This window comes from Macaca nemestrina, chromosome 10 (assembly GCF_043159975.1).
Source record: "Macaca nemestrina isolate mMacNem1 chromosome 10, mMacNem.hap1, whole genome shotgun sequence".
NCBI classification, from domain to species: domain Eukaryota; kingdom Metazoa; phylum Chordata; class Mammalia; order Primates; family Cercopithecidae; genus Macaca; species Macaca nemestrina.
Window position 1 is genome coordinate 77,132,957 of NC_092134.1, and position 20,462 is coordinate 77,153,418.

At 46.7% G+C, this 20,462-nt stretch overlaps 1 protein-coding gene and 1 long non-coding RNA gene across 2 annotated transcripts in view; both read left to right on the forward strand.

The window, feature by feature from the left end:
* Nucleotides 1-1,035: 1,035 nt before the first annotated feature.
* Nucleotides 1,036-20,462, forward strand: part of LOC105474148 (citrate synthase) — a 31,601-nt gene continuing 12,174 nt past the window's right edge. The window contains exons 1-4 of the mRNA XM_011728594.2: nt 1,036-1,248; nt 16,912-16,962; nt 17,532-17,639; nt 19,772-19,837. Coding sequence (XP_011726896.1) covers nt 1,207-1,248; nt 16,912-16,962; nt 17,532-17,639; nt 19,772-19,837 — 267 coding nt within the window. The 5' untranslated portion in view covers nt 1,036-1,206. The remainder of the gene's footprint in view (nt 1,249-16,911; nt 16,963-17,531; nt 17,640-19,771; nt 19,838-20,462) is intronic.
* Nucleotides 1,255-3,389, forward strand: LOC139356741 (uncharacterized). The gene is made up of 2 exons (XR_011609114.1): nt 1,255-1,483; nt 2,694-3,389. It is a non-coding gene; the product is annotated as an uncharacterized lncRNA (long non-coding RNA).

The window sequence follows — 20,462 nt, forward strand, 5'->3', positions numbered from 1 at the left end:
GTCTCTACTAAAAATACAAAAAATTAGCCGGGTGTGGTGGCCGGCGCCTGTAGTCCCAGCTACTCGGGAGGCTGAGGCAGGAGAATGGCGTGAACCGGGAGGCGGAGCTTACAGTGAGCCACGATCGCGCCACTGCACTCCAGCCTGGGCGACAGAGCAAGACTCGTCTTCAAAAAAAAAAAAAAAAAAAAAAAGGTTGCCAAGTGGAAGTGGCCCAGAGGCCCTAGAGAATGATGTGAGGAAAGGGGATCTTCGATGAGGGGTTAGTCTGCGGCTCCTAATGTATGTCTAGAGTGGGGTGGGCTGCTGTGTGGGGTTACGTGACCAGAGTGGCAGTGAGACTAATGCCCATGACCCAGAGACTGTGGCCGGCTTTGTAAGCCTTCATAGTAAGGGGGCAGTTGTTAAGACTTGGATTTCCTGCCATTATACATAGAACTGACAGCTCACAAAGCACTGGATATTCAGGCTCCTGCTTTTGCTTTTCTACCCATATCGGGGTCTGTTAGTATCTATAATGTCGTGGCATCTGCTGACCTCAAATGATCTCCACCAAGCAACTAACTCTGGCATCACAGCCTGTTGTCCACATGATGTCGCCTCCATGGCCATGAAGCCATTAACCAAAGACATTCCTCAAGAAAGCGTGCCAAGGCGGTAGGAGGAGCAGGCAATGATCAGTTTCCATGATAGCTTATTAAGGAATTGGCTTCAAGGACCTTCAAAGATCGAGTCCTGGAGCGTCTCCTTCAGTATTCGCCTCAGAGATAACCCCAAATGTGTTAAGGTCAAAGGGAAAAGCCAAGAGGGAAGTTAACTGAGTTCTCAGGCACCTACTTGGCCACCCGCATTCCCCCGCCCGCCACCCATACACCCTTAATTAGCCCTAATCCGGGCGGTCCAATCCTCCCCGTCACAACTGCTGTCAAGGGCTCAGGTCCCGCCCCACTTCCATACCGGACCAATGGCCGGGCCCAGGGAGAGTCCCCTGAGAGGGGCGGGCTCGGGTTCCGGCCAGTGGGCGGGGCCTCGCTGAGGACCCCGGGCTGGGCGCCGCCGCCGGTTCGTCTACCCTTTCCCTCAGCCGCCTCCTTTCAACCTTGTCCACCCGTCGGTGCGGCCTCTGGTGCAGCGGCGGCTGCTCCTGTTCCTGCCGCAGCTCTCTCCCCTTCTTACCTCCCCATCAGATCCCGGAGATCGCCCGCCATGGCTTTACTCACTGCGGCCGCCCGGCTCTTAGGAACCAAGGTGAGCAGCGAGGGGAGGGAGCACGCCGTCCCAGGGTGGGGCTGAGGCGACCGCAGGCCCTCCGTCGCCGGGGTCTCCCTCCCACACCCGTGCGCACCCTGCGCGCCTTAAAGGGCCCTGCGCTTGGCTGGCCGCCAGCCCTGCGTGAAGCTCCCGGGACCATGTGCCGCGCTTCCCTTCTGTCTCCTAGGGGTGAAGTGTACGCCGCCCGCCCTCGGCCAGCAGTCTAGAGCGCGTGAGGCGGCCGACCCTGCTGTCACCCCGCATGTCTGAAATGAAAGGGGAGGGGATGCGTGGCCCTGAAATAGGAAGGAGCTGAGACAGGAACCTCTGGTAGAGAAGAGATGTAGTGTTCCTCTGGAGTTACATTCAGTTTGGTGGAGGGAGCGGGAGTGAAGAGATGTGCTCACTCTGGAGCAGTGGCTAATTTCGTCCTCTGCTTTATAGGAAGGGCATTGTCAGTTCCCGAACTGCCTGTTTCCATTTCTCCAAGTCTATTATTTAAACCTTCGGTGACCACGTCGAGCACAAGAATGGGTCCTTCAGGCCCTCCTCTTTGTCCTTGGGACTCTTGCACTTTTTATATAGGAGGAGCTTGGGTGAGGTGGAGCATTTCTGTACAGCCTCCTGCATGACTATCATATATGATTGGAGAAAGAACCAGAAAGGTGGTTCCACCAAACTGCAGGCCAATAAAGGAAGATCCTCGGCAAGAGATAGTAATGCCAAGGTCACATGACCATCATACTACTTGCTTACCCAGGTTTTGCCGTTGATCTTAAGTCTACTTTATCCAGGAACTTTCTCTCCTTCTTTGGGGTCCTTTACTTGGTATTGGCCATAGAAATACTGTTGCAGGTAATGATGCCTTCAATTTCAAATCGCCAGTACTTTTAGTTCTAGGTAACTTGGCCCTTTTAGACAGAAACTGCTGTGCTGAGGGAGTCCCAGCCCTCTAATCCAAGCAGGGGACAGTCCCACAAGTGACCTTGATTTCTGCAAAGAACTCAGTTTTTCCTGCGGATAATTTAAAGCTGATAGCACCTAAAGGAAAGGAAAGCCTTAGGATGGTTTTGGCTTGCTGTATGTAATTTTTTTTTTTTTTTTTTTTTTTTGAGACAGGATATTGCTCTGTCACTCAAGCTGGAGTCTTCTGGTGTGACCAAGGCTCCCTGCAGCTTGAGCCTCTCCTGGGCCTCCCGAGTAGCTGGGACCACAGGTGTGCACCACCACACCCGGCTAATCTCTTTTTATTTTTTAGTGGAGGCGGTGTCTCCTTATGTTGCCCAGGCTGGTCTTGAACTCCTGAGCTCAAGTGATCTTCCTGACTCAGCCTCCCAAAGTGCTGGGATTACAGGTGTGAACCACTGCACCTGGCCTGCTGGGCATTATTTTTCATGGTTGGCACAAAGTGTAACTTGTGAGATTTACCTTGGTTCTTCCAGGCACCGAGTGGCAAGTACTAGCTGAGCATTTGGGAGATGCTTGTCTTACTTGGCTGTTGCTTCTCCTGCTGCTGGGGAAAGGGTAAGGAAACCTCTTGGGAAATGAAGCAAGTTCTAGATAGCGTTTTGGCAGAATGGGGGACACTATAATTAGCTCATTTTGGACCTGCTAACCCAGACCAGAGAGTCTAACCCTACAGTGAATGTGAAAAAGTCTTAGGATTTACCTATTGAATTTATTTTGCTCCTTAAGCCCATATGGAAGCTCAGAACACTTTTGGGGTGACAGAGCTACGTAATTATGGTACCATTATTTTCCTATTAGAGATGGCCTGGCGATCTTAGTAACCTATCAGTTGAAAGCCATTAGAAGGCTTTTGACCCTTAAAAGTAGGACAGGCGCGGTGACTCACACCTGTAATCTCAGCACTTTGGGAGGTGGATGTGGGTGGATCACCTGAGGTCGGGAATTCAAGGCCAGCCTGACCAACATGGAGAAACCCCATCTCTACGAAAAATGCAAAATTAGCCAGGCATGGTGGTGGATGCCTGTAATCCCAGCTACTTGGGAGGCTGAGGCAGGAGAATCACTCAAACCCGGGAGGCGGATGTTGCAGTGAGTCGAGATCATGCCATTGCCCTCCAGCCTGGGCAACAAGAGCAAAACTCCGTCTCAAGGAGAAAAAAAAAAAAAGGGTAGCAAAGCCCAGTACACTCAGGACTGGAAATCTCCTGAGAAATAAGCAATATGACCAGGATACCAAGAAGCTTGTTGGCTTGTCAGCATTGCTGGCACCTACCTGTGCTTTCTAGATTAGCCTGTGGATAATGGTAGTCATAATTGGTAATTTTACTTTTGCTAATAAGGTAGACTTTGGGAGGCAGTAATTTCTCACCAGTGAGAACTGACTCTTACCACTTTGAGTGTCAGCGTCAGGTGTAGTTTTACTTTTCTGAGAAGAAAAATTTTTTTTTTTTTTTTTGAGACAGAGTCTCACTCTGTCAGGCTGGAGTGCAGTGGAGTAATCTCTTCTCGCTGTAACCTCTGCCTCCCAGGCTTAAGCAATTCTCGTGACTCAGCCTCCTGAGTAGCTGGGGTTAGCAGGTGTGCACCACCATGCCCAGCTAATTTTTTGTATATTTGGTAGAGATGGGAATTCACCATATTGGCCAGACTGGAGAATTTTTTTAACCTTACTAGGAGACAAAATGTGAATTAGTCATTGTTCTATTGTTCTACTCTCACTGTCACATAATTTGAATGTCACATAATTTAAAACACCTGCGTTAGAGAAGCTAACTCAGAGAGCTTTGAGATTATTTGACTTCTTGTTTATCCAAATGAATTAATGCTAAGCAATGGCCTTAGTATTTTCTGTGGGTGACTCAGTTTTGTGACATCAAAAATGTCTTTTCACAGATGATCTGGGTTTGGATTTGGGCTAGGAATTGAAGTAGGGCTACAGTTCACTTCTGGACTTTTGAAGTCAACATGCTTAACCAACCCTAGCTAAAGGGAACTGTCTCTTGAGCCACTGAAAATTGCTTCTCCAAGCTAGTATGTTTGAAACTGAATAAATCAATTCAAAGATGTTTCTAGATTACTTCTAGACTTTTTCAAGACACTTAAATGCAAAGGAACCAATGGTTTCTTTACATTGGACTTACACCACTGTATAGCATCACCTGTATAAGTCCTACTCAGAAATTGGGTTCAACAAAACCGAGTTGGTTTTGTCCTGCAAAATATTTAGTTAGGTTTTATTTTATTTTATTTTTTTATTTTATTTTTTTTGAGACGGAGTCTCGCTCTGTCTCCCGGGCTGGAGTTGCAGTGGCCGGATCTCAGCTCACTGCAAGCTCCGCCTCCCGGGTTCACGCCATTCTCCTGCCTCAGCCTCCCAAGTAGCTGGGACTACAGGCGCCGCCACCTCGCCCGGCTAGTTTTTTGTATTTTTTAGTAGAGACGGGGTTTCACCATGTTCACCAGGTTGGTCTCGATCTCCTGACCTCGTGATCCACCCGTCTCGGCCTCCCAAAGTGCTGGGATTACAGGCTTGAGCCACCGCGCCCGGCCTAGTTAGGTTTTAAAACCCAAATTTTTTAAAGGCAAGGGTTCGTATCTCTGTGCCTTCACTTTGACTATCAGCCTACCCAAAATAACGGTGATTCCTTGATACTAGAATGGCAGGGGAAGCCTATGGGGTGTTAGTGGTGAGATGATCGCATTTGATCTTCCTAGTGGCCTTTAGGTTGGTAGCAGGTGAATGAATGCATGGAGAGGCAGCAAGAACAGTATGGTAGGTAGCAGTGATAGAGTTGGCATTCCTGACTTAAAATCCAAGGGGCAGCAGAAGGGAAACCAGACTTGGTGGATTTCAATAAAGCCACACAATGATTCCTTCTGCCCTGTGTCAATGCTTTATGCAATGGAGTTGAGTAGGATGTGAAATTTAAAACCGTAATGAGGCAACTTTAGCAATAAATCTTTCTTAGCATCTGATTATCTTTCAGTTCTTGCTTCAACTGTGCTTCAACTGCCCAAATTCCTTAGTTCTTTGTTTTGGGGTTTTTTTTCTTTCTTTCTTTATTTTTTTTTTTTTTTAGGAGACAGTGTCTCTCATTCTTTTACCTGGGCTGGAGTACAGTGGTGTGAACATGGCTTGCTATTACTACAGCCTCAACCTCATGGGCTCAAGCAATGCTCCCGAGTACCTGGGACCACAGCCATGCCTGGCTAATTTTTTTGTAGTTTTTTTAGAGACAGGGTTTTGCCATGTTGTCCAGGCTGGTTTCAAACTCCTGGGCTCAAGCGGTCTGCCAGTCTCAGCTTCCCAAAGTGCTGGGATTACACGCATGAGCCACTGCACCCAGCCCTCTGTATTTCTTTTAACATGATGCTACTTTAAAAGGTCTGTAAACTCACAGTGGACATTGTCACCTATAATGCTTGCTTATGTTGCAGATTCCTGGATCCTACCTTCAGATAATGATTCTGCAGAGTAGGATGGGATCTGGAAAAGTTTCTTGTAAATCCCTTAAGTGTCAGGGAGGTAAAACTTGTAAGAATTCCTAGCAGAGTTGTAAGAACTCCTAGCAGAAGTAAGGGAATAGTTTCTAATTCCTGAGAAAGTCTTATGGTGGCAGATCCTATATTCTTTGTTCACTAGTATATACTTAGTGTACACATAATAAGTAGGTGTTCAAGAATTTTTTTTTTTCTTGAGATGGAGTCTTGCTCTGTCACTCAGGCTGGAGTGCAGTGGTGTGATCTCGGCTCACTGCAACCTCTGCCTCCCAGGTTCAAGTGGTTCTCTTGCCTCAGCCTCCTGAGTAGCTGGAACTATAGGCACGCACCGCCACACTGAGCTAATTTTTGTATTTTTAGTAGAGACGGAGTTTCAGCATGTTGGCCAGGATGGTCTCATTGTCCTAACCTCGTGATCCACCCACCTCAGCCTCCCAAAGTGCTGGGAATACAGGCATGAGCCACCATGCCCCGCCAAGAAATATTAGCTAGGCATGGTGGCTCATGTCTGTAATTCCAGCACTTTGGGAGGCTGAGGTAGGAGGATCACTCGAGGCCAGTGGTTTGAGATCAGCCTGGCAACATAGCAAGACCTTGTCTCTTTAAAAAAAAAAAAAAGTTTGGGCCGGGCGTGGTGGCTCAAGCCTGTAATCTCAGCGCTTTGGGAGGCCGAGACGGGCGGATCACGAGGTCAGGAGAGCGAGACCATCCTGGCTAACACAGTGAAACCCCGTCTCTACTAAAAAAATACAAAAAACTAGCCGGGCGAGGTGGCGGGTGCCTGTAGTCCCAGCTACTCGGGAGGCTGAGGCAGGAGAATGGCATAAACCCAGGAGGCGGAGCTTGCAGTGAGCCGATACTGCACCAGTGCACTCCAGCCTGGGGGACAGAGGGAGACTCGTCTCAGAAAAAAAAAAAAAAAAAAAAAAAGTTTGTTAAATTAAAGTACAATAAGCGTTGGCCGGGCACAGTGGCTCACACCTGTAATCCCAGCACTTTAGGAGACTGAGGCGAGTAGATCACTTGAGGTCAGGAGTTCAAGACCAGCCTGGCTAACATGGTGAAACCCCTTCTCCACTAAAAATATACAAATTAGCCAGTCGTGATGGCAGGTGCTTGTAATCCCAGCTACTAGGGAGGCTGAGGCACGAGAATCGCTTTGAATCGGGGTGGCGGAGATTGCAGAGAGCTGAGATCATGCCACCGCACTCCAGCCTGGGCAATAGAGTGAGACTCGTCTCCAAAAAAAAGAAACGAACAGTAAGTGTTTCTACTGAAAGGAAAGTTTAAGATTTGTGATTCCTGGCTGGGTACAGTGGCAGGTGCCTATAATCCCAGCTACTCAGGAGGCTGAGGCAGGAGAATCGCTTGAACCCAGGGGGCGAAAGTTTCAGTGAACCGATATCGCACCACTGCACTCTAGCTAGCCTGGGTGACAGAGACTTGGTCTCAAAAAACAAAAAATAGACTTGTGATTCCTTTCTGAAGATGGAAGCTGGAGGAGTATCTTTTGCAGTCCTCCTTACTGAGTGATCAGTGCATCTTTTTTTTTTTTTTTTTTTTTTTTTTTTTTTTTTTTGAGATGGAGTCTTGCTCTGTCACCCAGGCAGGAGTACAGTGGCATGATCTTGGCTCACTGCAACCTCTGCCTCCTGGGTTCAAGCAATTGTACTTTCTCAGCCTCCGATTAGCTGAGATTACAGGCGTGCGCCACCACACCCAGCTAATTTTTATATTTTTAGTAGAGACAGGGTTTCACCATGTTGGCCAGACTGGTCTTGAACCTCTGACCTCAGGTGATCGGCCTACCTTGGCCTCCCAAAAGTGCTGGGATTACAGGCATGAGCCACTGCATCCGGCCGTGATCAGCGACTGTTCACGTGACGAGACTGTTGGAAAATGACAGGTAGAATTATTAAGGAAATGTCTGTGACTATGAAGGAGGTCAAAGTATGAAATCTGTAGATTACTCTGCTCAGGCTTTTAAGTGGCCTGACCTTGTAGTGCCAAACCGACTTCCAGTATCACCATTGTGAAACACACACATTAAATGGCTTTAGTTCTCTGACCTGGTTCTGGGGAGAGAGGAGCCTTTGTCCTATTTGTGTTAGTTTTCTCTGAATGCAAGTTGTTCCTTCTGCATTGGAAGTGTCTGTAGCACAGGGTTTTTTCCTACTGGTTATTAGTGTATTGTGTTTGCTCCATCAGCTAAGCCAGTCCTGATCTTTTGTTGATGAAGGATGAAGTCCCTGTTAAAATCAGGAGCTTCTTCCCCAAGGTTTTTTTGTTTTGTTTACTAAATTTTTTTTAGTAGTATTATTTTGAGACGGAGTCTTGCTCCGTCACCCAAGCTGGAGTGCAGTGGTGCGATCTCAGCTCACTGCAACCTCCACCTCCCGGGTCCAAGCAATTCTCCTGCCTCAGCCTCCCGAGTAGCTGGGACTACAGGCGTGTGCCACCACGCCTGGCTAATTTTTATATTTTTAGTAGAGACAGGGTTTTGCCATGTTGGCCAAGCTGGTCTTGAACTCCTGACATCAGGTGATCCACCTGCCTTGGCCTCCTAAAGTGCTGGGATTACAGGTGAGAGCTGCGTCCAGCCTGTTTTCTAATTTTTAAAATTATTTTTTGTAGAGATGGAGTCTTGCTTTTTAATTCAGAAATGCTGGGATTGTAGGCATGAGCCACTGTGCCCAGCCTCCCCCAAGGTTTTAACGTTGGTTATGTGGATATGTGGTAGGACATATCCTGGCTATGCAGCAGGACAGACAGACTCTGGATGTGCCTAGGATGGAGAATCAAACAAAATTTGGCTGCTTGACTGTAGGGTGAGGGTGCTAGATATGGGACTGTAATGATAATAGGCTAAGGAGTAAGAGGAAAATAACCTATATTGAGTAAGTGGGATTGTTTTGTTTTTTGAGACAGAGTCTCCTCTGTTGCCCAGGCTGGAGTACGGTAGCACAATCTCAGCTCACTGCAGCTTCAGTCTCCTGGGTTCAAGCGATTCTTTTGCCTCAGCCTCCTGTTTGAAATGCTTGTTCTCTGGTGCTGTAAAGAAACAACACTTGAACATAAATTTACTCAGCAAGGCCTTTTTTTCTTTTGAGATGGAGTCTTGCTCTGTCACCCAGGCTGGAGCGCAGTGGCGCCACCTTTGCTCACTGAAAGCTCCGTCTCCCGGGTTCACACCATTCTCCTGCCTCAGCCTCCGAGTAGCTGGGACTACAGGCGCTCACCATGACACCCAGCTTTTTGTTGTTGTTGTTTGTTTGTTTGTTTTTCTTTTTAGTAGAGACAGGGTTTCACCATGTTAGCCAGGATGGTCTCGATCTCCTGACCTCATGATTCGCCCGCCTCGGCCTCCCAAAGTGCTGGGATTACAGGCGTGAGCCACCGCACCCTGGCCATCAAGGCCATTTTTATACTTTCTGCAGAAAGGGTACATGCCAGCAGTTTTGCCACGAGAGTACACCAAACAAAGGAGATAAGGTCATTTATAACCTGGTGCATCCACCCTATTGCTGTGTCCAGTTTCCATTGTCTGGAATGGGACCTCGCATTTTGTATTTGTCCCGATTGGCTAGCAACTTAGAACTTCTTTTTTTTTTTTTTTTTTTTGAGACAGAGTATTGCTCTGTCGCCCAGGCTGGAGTGCAGTGGAGCGATCTCCGCTCACTGCAAGGTCCGCCGCCTCCCGAGTTCACGCCATTCTCCTGCCTCAGCCTCCTGAGTAGCTGGGACTACAGGCGCCTACCACCACACCTGGCTAATTTTTTGTATTTTTTTTAATAGAGATGGGGTTTCACCGTGTTAGCCAGGATGGTCTTGATCTCCTGACCTCGTGATCCACCCGCCTCAGCCTCCCAAAGTGCTGGGATTACAGGCATGAGCCACCGCACCCGGCTGAAACAGAACTTTTGAAAAGAGGCAAAGGCAGAGGAGAACAAAGGAAGGTGTTAGTCACCACACCTGGCCTCTTTTAATTTTTATGTTTTTTCATCTTACCACATTTGAGGGCTACAGCCCACTTCTATCAATAATAGCAGATTCACTAGAGGAGTTCTTGTAAGGGTTGGCAACAAATGAGCTCTTAGTGATTGTGGGGGAAAAACCTCTTAGTGATTGTGATAACGCCACCTCCACACTATAGAGAATACTGACTGTCAGACATTGTGAGCCAGGCCCTTGTCTTTGGAAGTAACCCTCTCCAACTCTCCCCATGAAGGAGTTGACCTATTGAGTGAGATGACTGCCTGATTCACCTGAGAGCTGCTGTTCCAGTAAGGTGACTCTACAGGTGGCGTGCATCCAGAAACCAAAAGCCCAACTGTCACACCTCCAGGGTTGGGGGAGAAGCTGGGAGGTAGATGTTCAGGGATGATTCAGAGGTTTGTAATCTACCTGTCTCATCAGTGAATATAACCTGAATGTACTGTTCAGAGCCATTCAGCAGCTTTCTTTGGCAGCCACGCGGTAGAGGAAATGATATGTAGCCTTTGGTGTGACAGTCCTCAAGCACCTCCTGTCTAGAGTCATTTGCTCTGCTGGTGGATTAGTTAAATTTATTTCTTCTCCCTGAGACTCCTCCCTTCTTGGTCAAGAAGCCCTTAAAAAGAAAACTGGTATCTTTTCCTTGATGGCTGTTTAAAAAAAAAAGAAAAGAAAAGAAAGAAAGAAAATTGGGACTTTATTTTGTATTTCACAGCTGGAAGGAATTATCCATTCACCTCTGCCTCAGGCTTGACTGCCTCTTTCCTGGGATCCCACTCCCAGGAAGTTCTGACACTTGATGGTAGGTAATAGGCCAACGCATTTCTAAGAAACAAATATTTACTGAATTCAGCTATGCACAAGGCACTGTTCTAGATGCTTTTATGAGTATTATTTTATTTATTAACTACTCCGAAATTGGCTTTTATTGTTACCATTTTAGAAATGTAAAAACTGAGACTTAAAAATTAGGTTACATAGCCAAGATAACACAATGGGAAAGTGGCAGAAAGTTAATTTAGGACTTGGTCCTTGGTAACCCCATATCTAAACTGTTTGGATTCAGTAGGTCTGAGGCCCAAGAAATGTTAATACTTCTGGCGAGGAGGTCACATTTTAAGTAACAAGATTTGACTACTTTTGCATATATGTCCTTATTGGAGCCTGAGAATCAGACTCTGAGTTAAGTAGTTTAAGTGTTATCTTAATTATGGAAATGGGAAGATAAATAGTAGTTAATTGTTTTGCTTTGGTTGTCTTAGTTAATTAGTAATGGAGCTAGGACTTAGAACCCAGATTTCCTTTCCTAACTCCAAATCAAGTGCTCTGTACTCCAAATCAAGTGCTCTGTACTCTATCTACATCATTAGATGAAGCTGTCCTAAGTTGAATTTTTTCTACTCTACCCTTTTTGAGCAATCTTACCAATGAATTGCTGCCTTTAAAATTCCTGTGATATCTTTGTTTTTCTTAAGCTTCAGGTTTAGCAAAAAACATGACTGAACCTGACACCGGAGTGCTAGAAAGTGGCTATCGTAGGCCGGGTGCGGTGACTCACGTCTGTAATCCCAGCAGTTAGGGAGGCCGGGGCGGGCGGATCATGAGGTCGGGAGATCGAGACCATCCTGGCTAACACAGTGAAACCCCATCTCTACTAAAAATACAAAAAAAATTAGCTGGGCATGGTGGCATGCGCCTGTAGTCCCAGCTGCTTGGGAGGCTAAGGCAGGAGAATGGTGTGAACCTGGAAAGTGGAGCTTGCTGTAAGTGGAGATTGCGCCACTGCACTCCAGCCTGGGTGACAGAGCGAGATTCCGTCTCAAAAAAATTAGAATCGCCGGGCGCGGTGGCTCACGCCTGTAATCCCAGCACTTTGGGAGGCCGAGGCGGGCGGATCACAAGGTCAGGAGATCGAGACCACGGTGAAACCCCGTCTCTACTAAAAATATAAAAAATTAGCCGGGCGCGGTTGTGGGCGCCTGTAGTCCCAGCTACTCGGGAGGCTGAGGCAGGAGAATGGCGTGAACCCGGGAGGCGGAGCTTGCAGTGAGCCGAGATCGCGCCACTGCACTCCAGCCTGGGCTGGGCGACAGAGCGAGACTCCGTCTCAAAAAAAAAAAAAAAAAAATTAGAATCCCAGCACTTTGGGAGGCCGAGACGGGCGGATCACAAGGTCAGGAGATCGAGACCATCCTGGCTAACCCAGTGAAACCCTGTCTCTACTAAAAAACACACACAAAAAAAAAAACTAGCCGGGCGAGGTGGCGGGCGCCTGTAGTCCCAGCTACTCAGGAGGCTGAGGCAGGAGAATGGCGTAAATCCGGGAGGCAGAGCTTGCAGTGAGCTGAGATCCTGCCACTGCACTCCAGCCTGGGCCACAGAGCGAGACTCCATCTCAAAAAAAAAAAAAAAAAAAATTAGAAAAAGAAAGTGGCTATCATATTTATTATGTAACAAACACATAGCACTTGGGCTGTGCCAGACACAGTTTTAAATGCTTTGTAAATATTGACACACTTAATCTTCATAACAATCCTTTGAAGCAGGCATTATTATTGTTTCCCCTTATACAGATGCAGAAACTGAGGCACAGAAAGGTTAAATGATTTGGCTAGAGTTAGCCAGTAAGTCGTAGAGAAGTGTAGTAGAAATGATTTTTAGTAGATGTGGGGGTTTTACCATGTTGGCCAGGCTGGTCTCAAACTGACCTCAAGTGATCCGCCCACCTTCCAATTACAACATAAACTACTGCGCCTGGCCAACCATTATAGAAACTTCAAGATGGTTTAGAAATGGAAAAATTATGGAGAGACTTCAACTTCTTTCATATGATGTTCCCTGTAGACTCTTTAAAAATAGAAAGTCTGGGCCGGGCGCGGTGGCTCACGCCTGTAATCCCAGCACTTTGGGAGGCCGAGGCGGGCGGATCACAAGGTCAGGAGATCGAGACCACGGTGAAACCCCGTCTCTACTAAAAATACAAAAAATTAGCCGGGCGCGGTTGTGGGCGCCTGTAGTCCCAGCTACTCGGGAGGCTGAGGCAGGAGAATGGCGTGAACCCGGGAGGCGGAGCTTGCAGTGAGCCGAGATCGCGCCACTGCACTCCAGCCTGGGCGACAGAGCCAGACTCCGTCTCAAAAAAAAAAAAAAAAAAAAAAAAAAAAAAAAAATAAAAATAGAAAGTCTGAGCTGGGCGTGGTGGCTCATGCCTGTAATTCCAGCACTTTGAGAGGCCGAGGTGGATGGATCACGAGGTCAGAAGTTCAAGACCGGTCTGGCCAACATAGTGAAACTCCATCTCTACTAAAAATACAAAAAATTAGCCGGGTGTGTTGGTGTGCACCTGTAATCTTAGCTACTCAGGGGGCTGAGGCAGGAGAATCGCATGAACCCAGGAGACAGAGGTTGCAGTGAGCCAAGATCGTGCCATTGCACTCCAGCCTGGGTTGCAGTGTGAGACTCCTTCTCAAAAAGAAACAAACAAAAAACAGAAAATCTGCCGGGCACTGTGGCTCATTCCTGTATTCCCAGCACTTTAGGAGGCTGAGGCAAGTAGATCATTTGAGGTCAGGAGTTTGAGACCAGCCTGGCCAACGTGGTGAAACCCTGTCTCTACTAAAAAACTATAAAAATTAGCTGGGCATGGTGGCGGGTGCCTGTAATCCTGGCTACTCGAGAGGCTGAGGCAGGAGAATCGCTTGAACCTGGGAGGCGGAGGTTGCAGGGAGCTGAGATCAAGCCACTGCACTGAGCCTGGGCAACAGAGCAAGATACTGTCTCAAAACAAAACAGAAAGTCAGCTGGTTGCAGCAGCTCATGCCTGTAATCTCAGCACTAAGGGAGACTGAGGTAGTAGGAGGATCGTTTGAGCCCAGGAGTTCGAAACCAGCCGGGACAATATAGCAAGACCCCTGTCTCTATAAAAAAAAAGTTTAGGCCGGGCGCGGTGGCTCAAGCCTGTAATCCCAGCACTTTGGGAGGCCGAGACGGGCGGATCACGAGGTCAGGAGATCGAGACCATCCTGGCTAACACAGTGAAACCCCGTCTCTACTAAAAATACAAAAACTTAGCCGGGCGAGGTGGCAGGCGCCTGTAGTCCCAGCTACTCGGGAGGCTGAGGCAGGAGAATGGCGTGAACCCGGGAGGCGGAGCTTGCAGTGAGCTGAGATCCGGCCACTGCACTCCAGCCTGGGTGACAGAGCGAGACTCCGTCTCAAAAAAAAAAAAAAAAGTTTAAAATATATAATTTTTTAAAAATCACCACAGCAAACAACCACCCACAATTAAAAGGTCTCCTGCTGGGCTGATGCAGTCTCTGGGACAAGGGGCCTCTATAATAGAGAATCTATGGGACTTTAAACTGTGGAATAGCTTAAACAAGGTTAACTCTGTAGAACAATAGTTTGAAATTATTAGCATGTTTTCTTTGCCCGCTTTTTTTGTGAAAGAAAGGAAAAGAAAAAAAGAGAGAGAGAAAGAAAGAATGAGCAAAGTTACTTCTTCAGTGCTGGGTTCAGCTTCCTATTTGCCCATGTAGGGTGTAAGGGCTGTGAAGGGCTGTTTGTGCTGCCTATTTCTTGCTCAAATGATCCTCAATAAGAAAGAGGAGACTCTTTAGGAAGTTAAGAAAAGGAGTTAAGGACAGCCCTGGTAACTAGTTGAGGTGTTCCTCCTTTGCTTTAGGAACATACTGGCTTGGTCTGTGTGTGCTCTCTGAATTTCCTTTGGATTGATTCTTTTAAAAGTAATCTTTGGGTGGCTCAAGCCTGTAATCTCAGCACTTTGGGAGGCCGAGACGGGTGGATCACGAGGTCAGGAGATCGAGACCATCCTGGCTAACACGGTGAAACCCCGTCTCTACTAAGAAATACAAAAAACTAGCCGGGCGTGGTGGCGGGCACCTGTTGTTCCAGCTACTCGGGAGGCTGAGGCAGGAGAATGGTGTGAACCTAGGAGGCGGAGCTTGCAGTGAGCTGAGATCCGGCCACTGCACTCCAGCCTGGGAGACAGAGTGAGACTCCGTCTCAAAAAAAAAAAAAAAAAAAAGTAATCTTTTCTGGTGGGGTGCGGTGTTGCATACCTGTAATCCCAGCATTTGGGAGGCTGAGAATGGAGGATCACTTGAGCCCAGGACCACTGGAGACCAGCCTGGGCAACATAGCAAGACCCCATTTCTACAAATTTTTTTTTTTTTTAATTAGCCGGGCTTGGTGATGTGCGCCTGTAGTCCCAGCTACTCAGGAGGCTGAGGTGGGAGTATCACTTGAGCCCAGGAATTCAAGGCTACAGTGAACTGTGAACATGCTACTATATTCCAGCCTAGGGGAAAGAGTGACCTTTCTGAAGGGCCTCTTTTCAGTCCTCCTCTCCGCCCCAGCAGAAATAGGGGAACTAAATTTTAAAAATTCTAAAAATCTGGGAGGCCGAGGTAGGCATATCACCAGATGTCAGGAGTTTGAGACCAGCCTAGACAACATGATGAAACTCTGTCCCTACTAAAAATACAAAAATTAGCCAAGCATGGTGGCGCGTGCCTATAATTCCAGCTACTCAGGAAGCTGAGGCACGAGAATCACTTGAACTCAGGAGCCAGAGTTTGCAGTGAGCCGAGATCACACCACTGCACTCCAGTGTGGGTGACAGAGTGAGACTCCATCTCAAAAAAAAAAAAAATTCTAAAAAGCCTTCAACCCTATAGAACTCTCACCCCAGGCAGGTAGCAATTTTCTACACAGAGAGCAGTGCAGTAGTTACTAGAAAAGGTATCTCTGGCCTTTTGACAAAAGGATGACAGGTGCAGCCTTGCTCCAGGATTAGTTTATTTCTGTGTGTAATCTTCTAAGTTTGCAAAGCACTTTTATGTCCACTGTAATTTAATTATCATGGGACTATTCTGTAAGGTGTGTGGTATTAGAACCATTTTATAGAGCAGAAAACTTAGGCTTGATATGATTATCTCAATTTGTTTTCAAAATCTACTACAGAAAAATTAATTTCCTTGCCTCAGGCCGTATTCCTAGTTAGTAACCTAATTGGTCATCTTATTTCAAAGTTGGTGTATGGCCTAGTGCGGTGGCTTATGCCAGTAATCCCAGCACTTTGAGAGGCCGAGGCAGGCGGATCACCTGAGATCAGGAGTTTGAGACCAGCCTGGCCAACATGATGAAACCCTATCTCTACTAAAAATACAAAAAAAATTTAGCCGGGCGTGGTGGTGCATGCCTGTAATCCCAGCTACTAGGGAGGCTAAGGCAGGAGAATCGCTTGAACCCAGAAGGCAGAGGTTGCGGTGAGCTGAGATCATGCCATTGTACTCCAGTCTGGGCAACAAGAGTGTCTCTCTCTTTTTTTTTTTTTTTTTTGACAGAGTCTTACTCATTTGCCCAGGCTGGAGTGCAATGGCGCAATCTTGGCTCACTGCAACCTCTGCCTCCCAGATTTAAGCCATTCTCCCACCTCAGCCTCCTGAGTAGCTGGGATTACAGGTGCCCGCCCATACCACAGCTGGCTAATTTTTGTATTTTTAGTAGAGACAGGTTTCACCATGTTGGCAAGGCTGGTCTTGAACTCCTGACCTCAGGTGATCCACCCACCTCAGCGTCCCAAAGTGCTGGGATTACAGGCATGAGCCACCGCACCCAGCCAAACTAATTATTTTCTTTTGACACTCTTAGAAACTTTGTAAGTTTCCATTTCTGCTAATGAGTAGTCTTCTGTCAGCTTCTTTGTAGATAATCTTTGTGCTTTTTCCAGGAGGGTCAGAAGTACCGTTGTGAACGGCTGCCCTCTGCCTGTGGTCTTTCCCAGACTAGAGAGGTTGAAGTGCTGCCAAAAGACCAGGTGCAGGAGAGATCTTAACAGCAGTGTTAAGTAATTGCTCAGTCTCTTCGTTCGTTTTCCTTGGAGTCACTCAAAAATATTGACAACTGCTCTGCTCTGGAACCTAGATGATGGGAAAGAGACTGTCTTCAAGGAATGCTAGTGAAGCTATAGATGAAAAAAAGCAGTGTTAAACCTCCTGCTGTCTCCATAGTGGTAACTCCTTCCAAACTGTTCGGGGCCTTTTACAGCTTCTTGTGTCAAACTGCCCTAAGAGGCTAAGATGAAGAGAGAGGTTGAGTCCCTGTAACTCCTTCTTGTTAATACAAAGGAGGGAGGGGTAACAGTTATGTAAGGTTTTCTTTTTTGCTTTGCAGAATGCATCTTGTCTTGTTCTTGCAGCCCGGCATGCCAGTGCTTCCTCTACGGTAAGGTTTGGAAAAGAAGACTTAAGAATAAGAATCACTGGGGCCAGCCTGACCTAGGGGCAGAGGATTTGGCAACCACCTGGCCTGTTATTATCCTGAGTATTTCCTGGGAGTGTTTATTATTATTGTTATTGTTATAGCTGCTATTATTATTATACTACTATTTAAGAAATAATTTACTGAATGGTATAGTGAGATGGGAAATATCAATACATTTGCCTAATTCTTTTAAATGTTTTAATAGTGTAAAATATACATAACATAAAATTTACCATTTTAATCATTTTTAAGTATATGGTTCAGTGGCAGTAAATATGTTAACATTATTGTGCAACCATCCATCTCCAGAACTTTTATCTGCCCAAACTGAGAAACTGTCCCATTAAACATTAACTGTTCATTCCTTCCTCCACCTGCCTACTATTTTACCTGCATTTATGCAGAGTAGTTGGCTAGACTTCCCTGGCAGATAAAGTCAGCTCTAAAAAGCAAATTCTTCACACACCTACTTTGTAGGAAATCTAATAAACTTTTAGACCATTGCTTAGCCCTTCTATTTTTCTTTTTAGAATTTGAAAGACATATTGGCTGACCTGATACCTAAGGAGCAGGCCAGAATTAAGACCTTCAGGCAGCAACATGGCAAGACGGTGGTGGGCCAAATCACTGTGGACATGGTAAGGGTTGTGTGACTTTGGCTAGGAAAAGTAGCTCTGTAATGTGCTTCAACAAAAGTACCATTCTCCCCACTGACTATTCAAAAGCATTCTGTCCCACAGGCCCTGTAGGACAGCTTTAGGATGACTTTTCCCTATCCTTCAGACTCTGAGCAGCTCAGGTGATAGTTTCTCAACAGTTTTTAGCTTATTGGTCTCCATCCCCTTCTCCTAGAATAGAACTCATTGTGTTTGCTTTGATTGGTTGGAATTTGAGGGTAGGGTATGTTGGGGAGTGGTTGAGTGGGCAGGAGGAAAAAAGTGAAATACAATAAGAAAAGGAATCAAACACAGACAGAAATATTACAGATAGTGACTGGGCGCGATGGCTCATGCCTATTATCTCAGCATTTTGGGAGGCTGCAGATGGAGAATCACTTGAGGCGGGGAGTTAACCAGCTCGATCAACAAAGGGAGATACCATCTTTATGAAATAAAAATTTTTAAAATTAGCGAGAGATGGTGGGATGCCCCTGTAGTCCCAGCTACTGGGAAGGCAGAGGCAGGAGGATTGCTTGGGCCCAAGAGTTCAGGGCTGCAGTGAGCCATGATTATGCCACTGTACTATATAGCCTGGGCAACAGAGGGAGACCCTATCTCCAAAACAAAAAAAAAAAAGAAAGATAGTGATTTCTCAACTTAAAAAATTTCATTTCCAGGCCTGGTGCAGTGGCTCATGCCTGTAATCCCAGCACTTTAGGAGGCCGAGGCGGGCAGCTCACCTGAGGTCAGGAGTTCGAGAGCAGCCTGGCCAACATGGTGAAACTCTGTCTCTACTAAAAATATAAAAATTAGCTGGGCGTAGTGGCAGGCAACTGTAATCCCAACTACTCAGGAGCCTGAGGCAGGAAAATCGCTTAAACCCAGGATGCAGAGGTTGTAGTGAGCCGAGATTGCGCCATTGCACTCCAGCCTGGGCAACAGAGTGAGACTCCATCTGGGAAAAAAAAAAAAAAGATCAGCTTGGGCAATATGGCTGGCAAAACCCCATTTCTTTGTTTTTTTTTTTTTTTTATATTTTTTATTTTTTTGAGACGGAATCTCACTGTGTCACCAGGCTGGAGTGCAGTGGCATGATCTTAGCTCACTACAACCTCTGCCTTCTGGGTTCAAGTGATTCTCCTGCCTCAGCCTCCCGAGTAGCTGGGATTACAGGCACGCGCCACAAACGCCCAGCTGATTGTTGTATCTTTAGTAGAGATGGGGTTTCACCATGTTGGCCAAGATGGTCTCGATATCCTGACCTCATGATCTGCCCACCTCAGCCTCCCAAAGTGCCAGGATTACAGGCGTGAGCCACTGTGACCGGCCTAAACTCCGTTTCTTTAAAAAATAATAATAATAAATACAAAAAATTAGCCGGACATGGTGGCACGTTCCTGTAATCCCAGCTACTCAGGAGGCTGAAGTGGGTGGATCACCTGAGCCTGCAAGTCAAGGCTGCAATAAGCTGTGATTGCGCCACTGCACTCCAGCCTGAGTGACAGTGAGACTCTGTGAGAGGCTCTAGTGATCCTCCCTCCTCCTCAGCCTCCCAAAGTGCTGGGATTACAAGCATGAGCCCCACTGCAGCTGGCCACAAAGTTTCTTTTTTTTTCTCTCTCTTTTTTTTTTTTTTTTTTGAGATGGAGTTTTGCTCTTGTCACCCAGGCTGAAATGCAATGGTGTGATCTTGGCTTACTGCAACTTCTGCCTCCTGGGTTCAAGCGATTCTCCTGCCTTAGCCTCCCAAGTAGCTGGGATTACAGGCACATACCACCATGCCTGCTAATTTTTTATTTTTAGTGGAGACATGGTTTCACCATGTTGGCCAGGCTAATCTCAAACTCTTGACCTCAGGTAATCCACCTGCCTCAGCTTCCTAAAGTGCTGGGATTACAGGTGTCAGCCACTGTGCCTGGCCACAAAGTTTAATTCTTTAGTAAGCTGACTCCTCAGACATCTCTCACCAAATGAAGTCTTACAAGTCAAAGAATAAATTTTCTCTCCCAGATCCCATGAAGTTCTAACAAGTTCTAGCCTGAATCATTCTGATTGCTAGCCACAGCCTCTTTTTTTCTTTTTTTTTTTTCCCTTTTTTCTTCATCCTCTAGATGTATGGTGGCATGAGAGGCATGAAGGGATTGGTCTATGAAACATCCGTTCTTGATCCTGATGAGGTAAGACATTTTCATATCAATTACTAATAATCATTGGGTTTGTGCAAATATGCAAACCGTGGATTGGACCAATAAGGGTACGCACAAAACAGAGCACCTAGCTTCATATATTGGAAGGTAGAGAAGACATATGTATGGAATAATTGAAGAACAAGTTTACCTTTTAAATATATCAACTAATAAAAATAAAAGTACAAAACCAGAGGTAAGTTATGTGAAGATTTAAGCTTTAAAAGTTCTGTTCTGGGCCGGGCGCGGGGGCTCACACCTGTAATCCCAGCACTTTGAGGGGCTGAGGTGGGCAGATCACGTGGTCAGGAGGTCAAGACCGTCCTGGCTAACATGGTGAAACCCTGTCTCTACTAAAAATACAAAAAATTAGCCAGGCGTGGTGGCAGGCACCTGTAGTCCCAGCTACTCAGGAGGCTGAGGCAGGAGAATGGCGTGAACCCAGGAGGTGGGGTTTGCAGTGAGCCGAGATCGCGCCACTGCACTCCAGCCTGGGTAACAGTGCGAGACTCCACCTCGGGGAAAAAAAAAAAATTCTGGGCTAGGCATGGTGGCTTGCCCCTGTAATCCTAACACTTTGGGAGGCCAAGGTGGAGAACTGCTTGAGGTCAGAAGA